Consider the following 11,812-nt stretch of genomic DNA (forward strand, 5'->3'; position numbering starts at 1 on the left):
GAAGCTGCCCCCTGCAGTAATGGGCACCCACCTTATACTTGAAGCTGGCCTCCTGCAGTAATGGGAACCCACCTTATACATGAAGCTGGCCTCCTGCAGTAATGGGCACCCACCTTATACTTGAAGCTGCCCCCTGCAGTAATGGGCACCCACCTTATACTTGAAGCTGGCCTCCTGAAGTAATGGGCACCCACCTTATACTTGAAGCTGGCCTCCTGCAGTAATGGGCACCCACCTTATACTTGAAGCTGGCCTCCTGCAGTAATGGGCACCCACCTTATACTTGAAGCTGGCCTCCTGCAGTAATGGGCACCCACCTTATACGAGGACGTGGTCCCCTGCAGTAATGGGCACCCACCTTATACATGAAGCTGGCCTCCTGCAGTAATGGGCACCCACCTTATACTTGAAGCTGCCCCCTGCAGTAATGGGCACCCACCTTATACTTGAAGCTGCCCCCTGCAGTAATGGGCACCCACCTTATACTTGAAGCTGGCCTCCTGCAGCAATGGGCACCCACCTTATACTTGAAGCTGGCCTCCTGCAGTAATGGGCACCCACCTTATACTTGAAGCTGGCCTCCTGCAGTAATGGGCACCCACCTTATACTTGAAGCTGGCCTCCTGCAGTAATGGGCACCCACCTTATACGAGGACGTGGTCCCCTGCAGTAATGGGCACCCACCTTATACATGAAGCTGGCCTCCTGCAGTAATGGGCACCCACCTTATACTTGAAGCTGCCCCCTGCAGTAATGGGCACCCACCTTATACTTGAAGCTGGCCTCCTACAGTAATGGGCACCCACCTTATACTTGAAGCTGGCCTCCTACAGTAATGGGCACCCACCTTATACTTGAAGCTGGCCTCCTACAGTAATGGGCACCCACCTTATACTTGAAGCTGGCCCCTGCAGTAATGGGCACCCACCTTATACTTGAAGCTGGCCTCCTGCAGTAATAGGCACCCACCTTATACTTGAAGCTGGCCTCCTGCAGTAATAGGCACCCACCTTATACTTGAAGCTGGCCCCCTGCAGTAATGGGCATGCACCTTATACTTGAAGCTGGCCCCCTGCAGTAATGGGCACCCACCTTATACTTGAAGCTGGCCTCCTGCAGTAATGGGCACCCACCTTATACTTGAAGCTGGCCTCCTGCAGTAATGGGCACCCACCTTATACTTGAAGCTGGCCTCCTGCAGTAATGGGCACCCACCTTATACTTGAAGCTGGCCTCCTGCAGTAATGGGCACCCACCTTATACTTGAAGCTGGCCTCCTGCAGTAATGGGCACCCACCTTATACTTGAAGCTGGCCTCCTGCAGTAATGGGCACCCACCTTATACTTGAAGCTGGCCCCCTGCAGTAATGGGCACCCACCTTATACTTGAAGCTGCCCCCCTGCAGCAGTAATGGGCACCCACCTTATACTTGAAGCTGCCCCCCTGCAGCAGTAATGGGCACCCACCTTATACTTGAAGCTGGCCTCCTGCAGCAGTAATGGGCACCCACCTTATACTTGAAGCTGGCCTCCTGCAGCAGTAATGGGCACCCACCTTATACTTGAAGCTGCCCCCTGCAGTAATGGGCACCCACCTTATACTTGAAGCTGGCCTCCTGCAGTAATGGGCACCCACCTTATACTTAGAGCTGGCCTCCTGCAGTAATGGGAACCCACCTTATACATGAAGCTGGCCTCCTGCAGTAATGGGCACCCACCTTATACATGAAGCTGGCCTCCCAGCAGTAATGGGCACCCACCTTATACTTGAAGCTGCCCCCTGCAGTAATGGGCACCCACCTTATACTTGAAGCTGCCCCCTGCAGTAATGGGCACCCACCTTATACTTGAAGCTGGCCTCCTACAGTAATGGGCACCCACCTTATACTTGAAGCTGGCCTCCCAGCAGTAATGGGCACCCACCTCATACTTGGAGCTGGACCCCTGCAGTAAAGGGCACCCACCTTATACTTGAAGCTGGCCTCCTGCAGCAGTAATGGGCACCCACCTTATACTTGAAGCTGGCCTCCTGCAGCAGTAATGGGCACCAACCTTATACTTGAAGCTGGCCTCCCAGCAGTAATGGGCACCAACCTTATACTTGAAGCTGGCCTCCCAGCAGTAATGGGCACCCACCTTATACTTGGAGCTGACCTCCCAGCAGTAATGGGCACCCACCTCATACTTGGAGCTGGACCCCTGCAGTAAAGGGCACCCACCTTATACTTGAAGCTGGCCTCCTGCAGCAGTAATGGGCACCCACCTTATACTTGAAGCTGGCCTCCTGCAGCAGTAATGGGCACCCACCTTATACTTGAAGCTGGCCTCCTGCAGCAGTAATGGGCACCCACCTTATACTTGAAGCTGGCCTCCTGCAGCAGTAATGGGCACCCACCTTACACTAGAAGCTGGCCCCCTGCTGTTATGGGCAACCACCTCATACTTGGAGCTGGCGTCCCAGCAGTACTTGGCACCCACCTTATACTTGGAGCTGGCCTCCCAGCAGTAATGGGCACCCACCTTATACTTGGAGCTGACCCCCTGAAGTAATGGGCACCCACCTTATACTTGAAGCTGGTCTCCCAGCAGTAATGGGAACCCACCTTATACTGGAAGCTGCCCCCTGCAGTAATGGGCACCCACCTCACACTTGGAGCTGACCTCCCAGCAGTAATGGGCACCCACCTTATACTTGAAGCTGGACCCCTGCAGTAAAGGGCACCCACCTTATACTTGAAGTTGACCCCCTGCAGTAATGGGCACCCACTTTATTCTTGAAGCTGGGATCCTAGCAATACTGGTCACTCACCTTATACTAGGATGTGGTCCCCTGCAGTAATGGGCACCCACCTTATACGTGTAGCTGGCCTCCCAGCAGTAATGGGCACCCACCTGATACTTGAAGCAGGCCCCTGCAGTAATGGGCACCCACCTTATACTTGAAGCTGGCCTCCTGCAGTAATGGGCACCCACCTTATACTTGAAGCTGGCCTCCTACAGTAATGGGCACCCACCTTATACTTGAAGCTGCCCCCTGCAGTAATGGGCACCCACCTTATACTTGAAGCTGCCCCCTGCAGTAATGGGCACCCACCTTATACTTGAAGCTGGCCTCCTGAAGTAATGGGCACCCACATTATACTTGAAGCTGGCCTCCTGCAGTAATGGGCACCGACCTTATACTTGAAGCTGGCCTCCTGCAGTAATGGGCACCCACCTTATACTTGAAGCTGGCCTCCCAGCAGTAATGGGCACCCACCTGATACTTGGAGCTGGCCTCCCAGCAGTACTGGGCACCCACCTTATACTTGAAGCTGGCCCCTGCAGTAATGGGCACCCACCTTATACTTGAAGCTGGCCTCCTGAAGTAATGGGCACCCACCTTATACTTGAAGCTGGCCTCCTGCAGTAATGGGCACCCACCTTATACTTGAAGCTGGCCTCCTGCAGTAATGGGCACCCACCTTATACTTGAAGCTGGCCTCCTGCAGTAATGGGCACCCACCTTATACGAGGACGTGGTCCCCTGCAGTAATGGGCACCCACCTTATACATGAAGCTGGCCTCCTGCAGTAATGGGCACCCACCTTATACTTGAAGCTGGCCTCCTGCAGTAATGGGCACCCACCTTATACTTGAAGCTGCCCCCTGCAGTAATGGGCACCCACCTTATACTTGAAGCTGCCCCCTGCAGTAATGGGCACCCACCTTATACTTGAAGCTGGCCTCCTGCAGCAATGGGCACCCACCTTATACTTGAAGCTGGCCTCCTGCAGTAATGGGCACCCACCTTATACTTGAAGCTGGCCTCCTGCAGTAATGGGCACCCACCTTATACTTGAAGCTGGCCTCCTGCAGTAATGGGCACCCACCTTATACGAGGACGTGGTCCCCTGCAGTAATGGGCACCCACCTTATACATGAAGCTGGCCTCCTGCAGTAATGGGCACCCACCTTATACTTGAAGCTGGCCCCCTGCAGTAATGGGCACCCACCTTATACTTGAAGCTGCCCCCTGCAGTAATGGGCACCCACCTTATACTTGAAGCTGGCCTCCTACAGTAATGGGCACCCACCTTATACTTGAAGCTGGCCTCCTACAGTAATGGGCACCCACCTTATACTTGAAGCTGCCCCCTGCAGTAATGGGCACCCACCTTATACTTGAAGCTGGCCTCCTGCAGTAATAGGCACCCACCTTATACTTGAAGCTGGCCCCCTGCAGTAATGGGCACGCACCTTATACTTGAAGCTGGCCCCCTGCAGTAATGGGCACCCACCTTATACTTGAAGCTGGCCTCCTGCAGTAATGGGCACCCACCTTATACTTGAAGCTGGCCTCCTGCAGTAATGGGCACCCACCTTATACTTGAAGCTGGCCTCCTGCAGTAATGGGCACCCACCTTATGCTTGAAGCTGGCCCCCTGCAGTAATGGGCACCCACCTTATACTTGAAGCTGCCCCCCTGCAGTAATGGGCACCCACCTTATACTTGAAGCTGCCCCCCTGCAGCAGTAATGGGCACCCACCTTATACTTGAAGCTGGCCTCCTGCAGCAGTAATGGGCACCCACCTTATACTTGAAGCTGCCCCCTGCAGTAATGGGCACCCACCTTATACTTGAAGCTGGCCTCCTGCAGTAATGGGAACCCACCTTATACATGAAGCTGGCCTCCTGCAGTAATGGGCACCCACCTTATACTTGAAGCTGCCCCCTGCAGTAATGGGCACCCACCTTATACTTGAAGCTGGCCTCCTGAAGTAATGGGCACCCACCTTATACTTGAAGCTGGCCTCCTGCAGTAATGGGCACCCACCTTATACTTGAAGCTGGCCTCCTGCAGTAATGGGCACCCACCTTATACTTGAAGCTGGCCTCCTGCAGTAATGGGCACCCACCTTATACGAGGACGTGGTCCCCTGCAGTAATGGGCACCCACCTTATACATGAAGCTGGCCTCCTGCAGTAATGGGCACCCACCTTATACTTGAAGCTGCCCCCTGCAGTAATGGGCACCCACCTTATACTTGAAGCTGCCCCCTGCAGTAATGGGCACCCACCTTATACTTGAAGCTGCCCCCTGCAGTAATGGGCACCCACCTTATACTTGAAGCTGGCCTCCTGCAGTAATGGGCACCCACCTTATACTTGAAGCTGGCCTCCTGCAGCAATGGGCACCCACCTTATACTTGAAGCTGGCCTCCTGCAGTAATGGGCACCCACCTTATACTTGAAGCTGGCCTCCTGCAGTAATGGGCACCCACCTTATACTTGAAGCTGGCCTCCTGCAGTAATGGGCACCCACCTTATACGAGGACGTGGTCCCCTGCAGTAATGGGCACCCACCTTATACATGAAGCTGGCCTCCTGCAGTAATGGGCACCCACCTTATACTTGAAGCTGCCCCCTGCAGTAATGGGCACCCACCTTATACTTGAAGCTGGCCTCCTACAGTAATGGGCACCCACCTTATACTTGAAGCTGGCCTCCTACAGTAATGGGCACCCACCTTATACTTGAAGCTGGCCTCCTACAGTAATGGGCACCCACCTTATACTTGAAGCTGGCCCCTGCAGTAATGGGCACCCACCTTATACTTGAAGCTGCCCCCTGCAGTAATGGGCACCCACCTTATACTTGAAGCTGGCCTCCTGCAGTAATAGGCACCCACCTTATACTTGAAGCTGGCCTCCTGCAGTAATAGGCACCCACCTTATACTTGAAGCTGGCCCCCTGCAGTAATGGGCACGCACCTTATACTTGAAGCTGGCCCCCTGCAGTAATGGGCACCCACCTTATACTTGAAGCTGGCCTCCTGCAGTAATGGGCACCCACCTTATACTTGAAGCTGGCCTCCTGCAGTAATGGGCACCCACCTTATACTTGAAGCTGGCCTCCTGCAGTAATGGGCACCCACCTTATACTTGAAGCTGGCCCCCTGCAGTAATGGGCACCCACCTTATACTTGAAGCTGCCCCCCTGCAGCAGTAATGGGCACCCACCTTATACTTGAAGCTGCCCCCCTGCAGCAGTAATGGGCACCCACCTTATACTTGAAGCTGGCCTCCTGCAGCAGTAATGGGCACCCACCTTATACTTGAAGCTGGCCTCCTGCAGCAGTAATGGGCACCCACCTTATACTTGAAGCTGCCCCCTGCAGTAATGGGCACCCACCTTATACTTGAAGCTGGCCTCCTGCAGTAATGGGCACCCACCTTATACTTGGAGCTGGCCTCCTGCAGTAATGGGAACCCACCTTATACATGAAGCTGGCCTCCTGCAGTAATGGGCACCCACCTTATACATGAAGCTGGCCTCCCAGCAGTAATGGGCACCCACCTTATACTTGAAGCTGCCCCCTGCAGTAATGGGCACCCACCTTATACTTGAAGCTGCCCCCTGCAGTAATGGGCACCCACCTTATACTTGAAGCTGCCCCCTGCAGTAATGGGCACCCACCTTATACTTGAAGCTGGCCTCCTACAGTAATGGGCACCCACCTTATACTTGAAGCTGGCCTCCTGCAGTAATGGGCACCCACCTTATACTTGAAGCTGGCCCCCTGCAGTAATGGGCACCCACCTTATACTTGAAGCTGGCCCCCTGCAGTAATGGGCACCCACCTTATACTTGAAGCTGGCCCCCTGCAGTAATGGGCACCCACCTTATACTTGAAGCTGCCCCCTGCAGTAATGGGCACCCACCTTATACTTGAAGCTGCCCCCTGCAGTAATGGGCACCCACCTTATACTTGAAGCTGGCCTCCTGCAGTAATGGGCACCCACCTTATACTTGAAGCTGGCCTCCTCCAGTAATGGGCACCCACCTTATACTTGAAGCTGGCCTCCTACAGTAATGGGCACCCACCTTATACTTGAAGCTGGCCTCCTGCAGTAATGGGCACCCACCTTATACTTGAAGCTGGCCCCCTGCAGTAATGGGCACCCACCTTATACTTGAAGCTGGCCCCCTGCAGTAATGGGCACCCACCTTATACTTGAAGCTGGCCCCCTGCAGTAATGGGCACCCACCTTATACTTGAAGCTGCCCCCTGCAGTAATGGGCACCCACCTTATACTTGAAGCTGCCCCCTGCAGTAATGCACCCACCTTATACTTGAAGCTGGCCCCCTGCAGTAATGGGCACCCACCTTATACTTGAAGCTGCCCCCTGCAGTAATGGGCACCCACCTTATACTTGAAGCTGCCTCCTGCAGTAATGGGCACCCACCTTATACTTGAAGCTGCCTCCTGCAGTAATGGGCACCCACCTTATACTTGAAGCTGCCCCCTGCAGTAATGGGCACCCACCTTATACTTGAAGCTGCCTCCTGCAGTAATGGGCACCCACCTTATACTTGAAGCTGCCTCCTGCAGTAATGGGCACCCACCTAATACTTGAAGCTGCCCCCTGCAGTAATGGGCACCCACCTTATACTTGAAGCTGGCCTCCTACAGTAATGGGCACCCACCTAATACTTGAAGCTGCCCCCTGCAGTAATGGGCACCCACCTTATACTTGAAGCTGGCTTCCTGCAGTAATGGGCACCCACCTTATACTTGAAGCTGGCCCCCTGCAGTAATGGGCACCCACCTTATACTTGAAGCTGGCCCCCTGCAGTAATGGGCACCCACCTTATACTTGAAGCTGGCCTCCTGCAGTAATGGGAACCCACCTTATACATGAAGCTGGCCTCCTGCAGTAATGGGCACCCACCTTATACTTGAAGCTGCCCCCTGCAGTAATGGGCACCCACCTTATACTTGAAGCTGCCCCCTGCAGTAATGGGCACCCACCTTATACTTGAAGCTGGCCCCCTGCAGTAATGGGCACCCACCTTATACTTGAAGCTGCCCCCTGCAGTAATGGGCACCCACCTTATACTTGAAGCTGCCTCCTGCAGTAATGGGCACCCACCTTATACTTGGAGCTGCCCCCTGCAGTAATGGGCACCCACCTTATACTTGGAGCTGGCCCCCTGCAGTAATGGGCACCCACCTTATACTTGAAGCTGCCCCCTGCAGTAATGGGCACCCACCTTATACTTGAAGCTGGCCTCCTGCAGTAATGGGCACCCACCTTATACTTGAAGCTGGCCTCCTGCAGTAATGGGCACCCACCTTATACTTGGAGCTGGCCTCCTGCAGTAATGGGCACCCACCTTATACTTGAAGCTGGCCTCCTGCAGTAATGGGCACCCACCTTATACTTGAAGCTGCCTCCTGCAGTAATGGGCACTCACCTTATACTTGAAGCTGGCCTCCTACAGTAATGGGCACCCACCTAATACTTGAAGCTGCCCCCTGCAGTAATGGGCACCCACCTTATACTTGAAGCTGGCTTCCTGCAGTAATGGGCACCCACCTTATACTTGAAGCTGCCCCCTGCAGTAATGGGCACCCACCTTATACATGAAGCTGGCCTCCTGCAGTAATGGGCACCCACCTTATACTTGAAGCTGCCTCCTGCAGTAATGGGCACTCACCTTATACTTGAAGCTGGCCTCCTACAGTAATGGGCACCCACCTAATACTTGAAGCTGCCCCCTGCAGTAATGGGCACCCACCTTATACTTGAAGCTGGCTTCCTGCAGTAATGGGCACCCACCTTATACTTGAAGCTGCCCCCTGCAGTAATGGGCACCCACCTTATACTTGAAGCTGGCCTCCTGCAGTAATGGGCACCCACCTTATACTTGAAGCTGCCCCCTGCAGTAATGGGCACCCACCTTATACTTGAAGCTGGCCTCCTGCAGTAATGGGAACCCACCTTATACTTGAAGCTGGCCTCCCAGCAGTAATGGGCACCCACCTTATACTTGAAGCTGGCCTCCCAGCAGTAATGGGCACCCACCTTATACTTGAAGCTGCCCCCTGCAGTAATGGGCACCCACCTTATACTTGAAGCTGGCCTCCTGCAGCAGGTCCCGGAGGACACCTTTGCCGATCTCTTTACTTGACTCGTCCGCTATGAAGTGCAGGCTGAGCACCTCGCTGCTCTCGAACTTGCCGTATCGGACCAAGGAGCGCAGCGCCGCCTGGAACTTGTCCCTGAGCCCCGGGCTCCTGTCCACCTTGGTGAACATGACGAGCAGGTGGTAGTCCTGCACCCCGCGGCTCTCCAGGTTCTTACTCTTCCCCTCACTGAGCTTCAGTTCCGCAGAAGACGCCGGCAGCAGCAGCTCTGGGTCGGCGCTGTGCACTGCGCTGTTCTCCTTCATCCTCCGAGTGGCGCTGGAGAAATTCTCCCTCCCAGAGCCCAGGTAATAGAAGGCAAACACTGCCAGGGCGGCGAGCAGCAGCAGCACAGCCTGGTAGGACCTCATAGTAACGACGCTGCCCGTCACTCATCCCACTGCACACCAGCGTCTTCACACACAGCTACCCAGCAGCGCCGCCGGGCAACAGGGGGAAGCCATGCTGGAAGGGCTGGGCGATCAGCAGGCAACACGCTGGCAGCCAATCAGCGCAGAGGACGCCAGCTTCCTGCTGGATCTAGCTCATTTCATTGGTTAGTTTGTCAGGCAGTTGCTGGGATTGGCTGCACAGCACAGTGATGAGTTTGAGTGAGACACAAACCGAGAGGTTGTGGCGCTTCGTCTGTAGGGCCAGATCCATATCACTCACAACACGGCTGAGCCTAGGATGTATGGCACCAGAGTATATGGGCCCCTGTCAGGTGTATACATCAGTGACACCAGAGTATATGGGCCCCTGTCAGGTGTATATCAGTGACACCAGAGTATATGGCCCCTGCCAGGTGTATATCAGTGATACCAGAGTATATGGCCCCTGTCAGGTGTATATCAGTGACACCAGAGTATATGGGCCCCTGTCAGGTGTATATCAGTGACACCAGAGTATATGGGCCCCTGTCAGGTGTATATCAGTGACACCAGAGTATATGGCCCCTGTCAGGTGTATATCAGTGACACCAGAGTATATGGGCCCCTGTCAGGTGTATATCAGTGACACCAGAGTATATGGGCCCCTGTCAGGTGTATATCAGTGACACCAGAGTATATGGGCCCCTGTCAGGTGTATATCAGTGACACCAGAGTATATGGGCCCCTGTCAGGTGTATATCAGTGACACCAGAGTATATGGGCCCCTGTCAGGTGTATATCAGTGACACCAGAGTATATGGGCCCCTGTCAGGTGTATATCAGTGACACCAGAGTATATGGGCCCCTGTCAGGTGTATATCAGTGACACCAGAGTATATGGCCCCTGTCAGGTGTATATCAGTGACACCAGAGTATATGGGCCCCTGTCAGGTGTATATCAGTGACACCAGAGTATATGGGCCCCTGTAAGGTGTATATCAGTGACACCAGAGTATATGGGCCCCTGTCAGGTGTATATCAGTGACACCAGAGTATATGGGCCCCTGTCAGGTGTATATCAGTGACACCAGAGTATATGGGCCCCTGTCAGGTGTATATCAGTGACACCAGAGTATATGGCCCCTGTCAGGTGTATATCAGTGACACCAGATTATATGGGCCCCTGTCAGGCATATATCAGTGACACCAGAGTATATGGGCCCCTGTCAGGTGTATATCAGTGACACCAGAGTATATGGCCCCTGCCAGGTGTATATCAGTGACACCAGAGTATATGGGCCCCTGTCAGGTGTATATCAGTGACACCAGAGTATATGGGCCCTGTCAGGTGTATATCAGTGACACCAGAGTATATGGGCCCTGTCAGGTGTATATCAGTGACACCAGAGTATATGGGCCCCTGTCAGGTGTACATCAGTGACACCAGAGTATATGGGCCCCTGTGAGGTGTATATCAGTGACACCAGAGTATATGGGCCCCTGTCAGGCGTATATCAGTGACACCAGAGTATATGGGCCCTGTCAGGTGTATATCAGTGACACCAGAGTATATGGGCCCTGTCAGGTGTATATCAGTGACACCAGAGTATATGGGCCCCTGTCAGGCGTATATCAGTGACACCAGAGTATATGGGCCCCTGTCAGGTGTATATCAGTGACACCAGAGTATATGGGCCCCTGTCAGGTGTATATCAGTGACACCAGAGTATATGGGCCCTGTCAGGAGTATATCAGTGACACCAGAGTATATGGGCCCCTGTCAGGTGTATATCAGTGACACCAGAGTATATGGGCCCCTGTCAGGTGTACATCAGTGACACCAGAGTATATGGGCCCCTGTGAGGTGTATATCAGTGACACCAGAGTATATGGGCCCCTGTCAGGTGTATATCAGTGACACCAGAGTATATGGGCACCTGTCAGGTGTATATCAGTGACACCAGAGTATATGGGCACCTGTCAGGTGTATATCAGTGACACCAGAGTATATGGGCCCCTGTCAGGTGTATATCAGTGACACCAGAGTATATGGGCCCCTGTCAGGTGTATATCAGTGACACCAGAGTATATGGCCCCTGTCAGGCATATATCAGTGACACCAGAGTATATGGGCCCCTGTCAGGTGTATATCAGTGACACCAGAGTATATGGCCCCTGTCAGGTGTATATCAGTGACACCAGAGTATATGGCCCCTGTCAGGTGTATATCAGTGACACCAGAGTATATGGGCACCTGTCAGGCATATATCAGTGACACCAGAGTATATGGGCCCCTGTCGTGTGTATATCAGTGACACCAGATTATATGGGCCCCTGTCAGGCATATATCAGTGACACCAGAGTATATGGGCCCCTGTCAGGTGTATATCAGTGACACCAGATTATATGGGCCCCTGTCAGGTGTATATCAGTGACACCAGAGTATATGGGTCCCTGTCAGGTGTATATCAGTGACACCAGATTAT

General features: G+C 53.7%; 1 protein-coding gene across 2 annotated transcripts in view; it reads right to left on the bottom strand.

The window, feature by feature from the left end:
- The window catches only part of XXYLT1 (xyloside xylosyltransferase 1), a 241,780-nt gene extending 232,331 nt beyond the window's left edge, over positions 1 to 9,449 (bottom strand). The window contains exon 1 of one of the 2 annotated variants that reach the window (XM_077290362.1): positions 8,895 to 9,449. In XM_077290362.1, the coding sequence (XP_077146477.1) occupies positions 8,895 to 9,326 (432 nt within the window). In that variant the 5' untranslated portion in view covers positions 9,327 to 9,449. Of the gene's footprint in view, positions 1 to 8,243; positions 8,273 to 8,894 lie in introns of those variants that run through there. The other variant, XM_077290363.1, reaches the window with a different exon arrangement.
- Positions 9,450 to 11,812: the final 2,363 nt, after the last annotated feature.

The sequence above is a fragment of the Ranitomeya variabilis genome, chromosome 2, assembly GCF_051348905.1.
Source record: "Ranitomeya variabilis isolate aRanVar5 chromosome 2, aRanVar5.hap1, whole genome shotgun sequence".
Lineage (NCBI taxonomy): Eukaryota > Metazoa > Chordata > Amphibia > Anura > Dendrobatidae > Ranitomeya > Ranitomeya variabilis.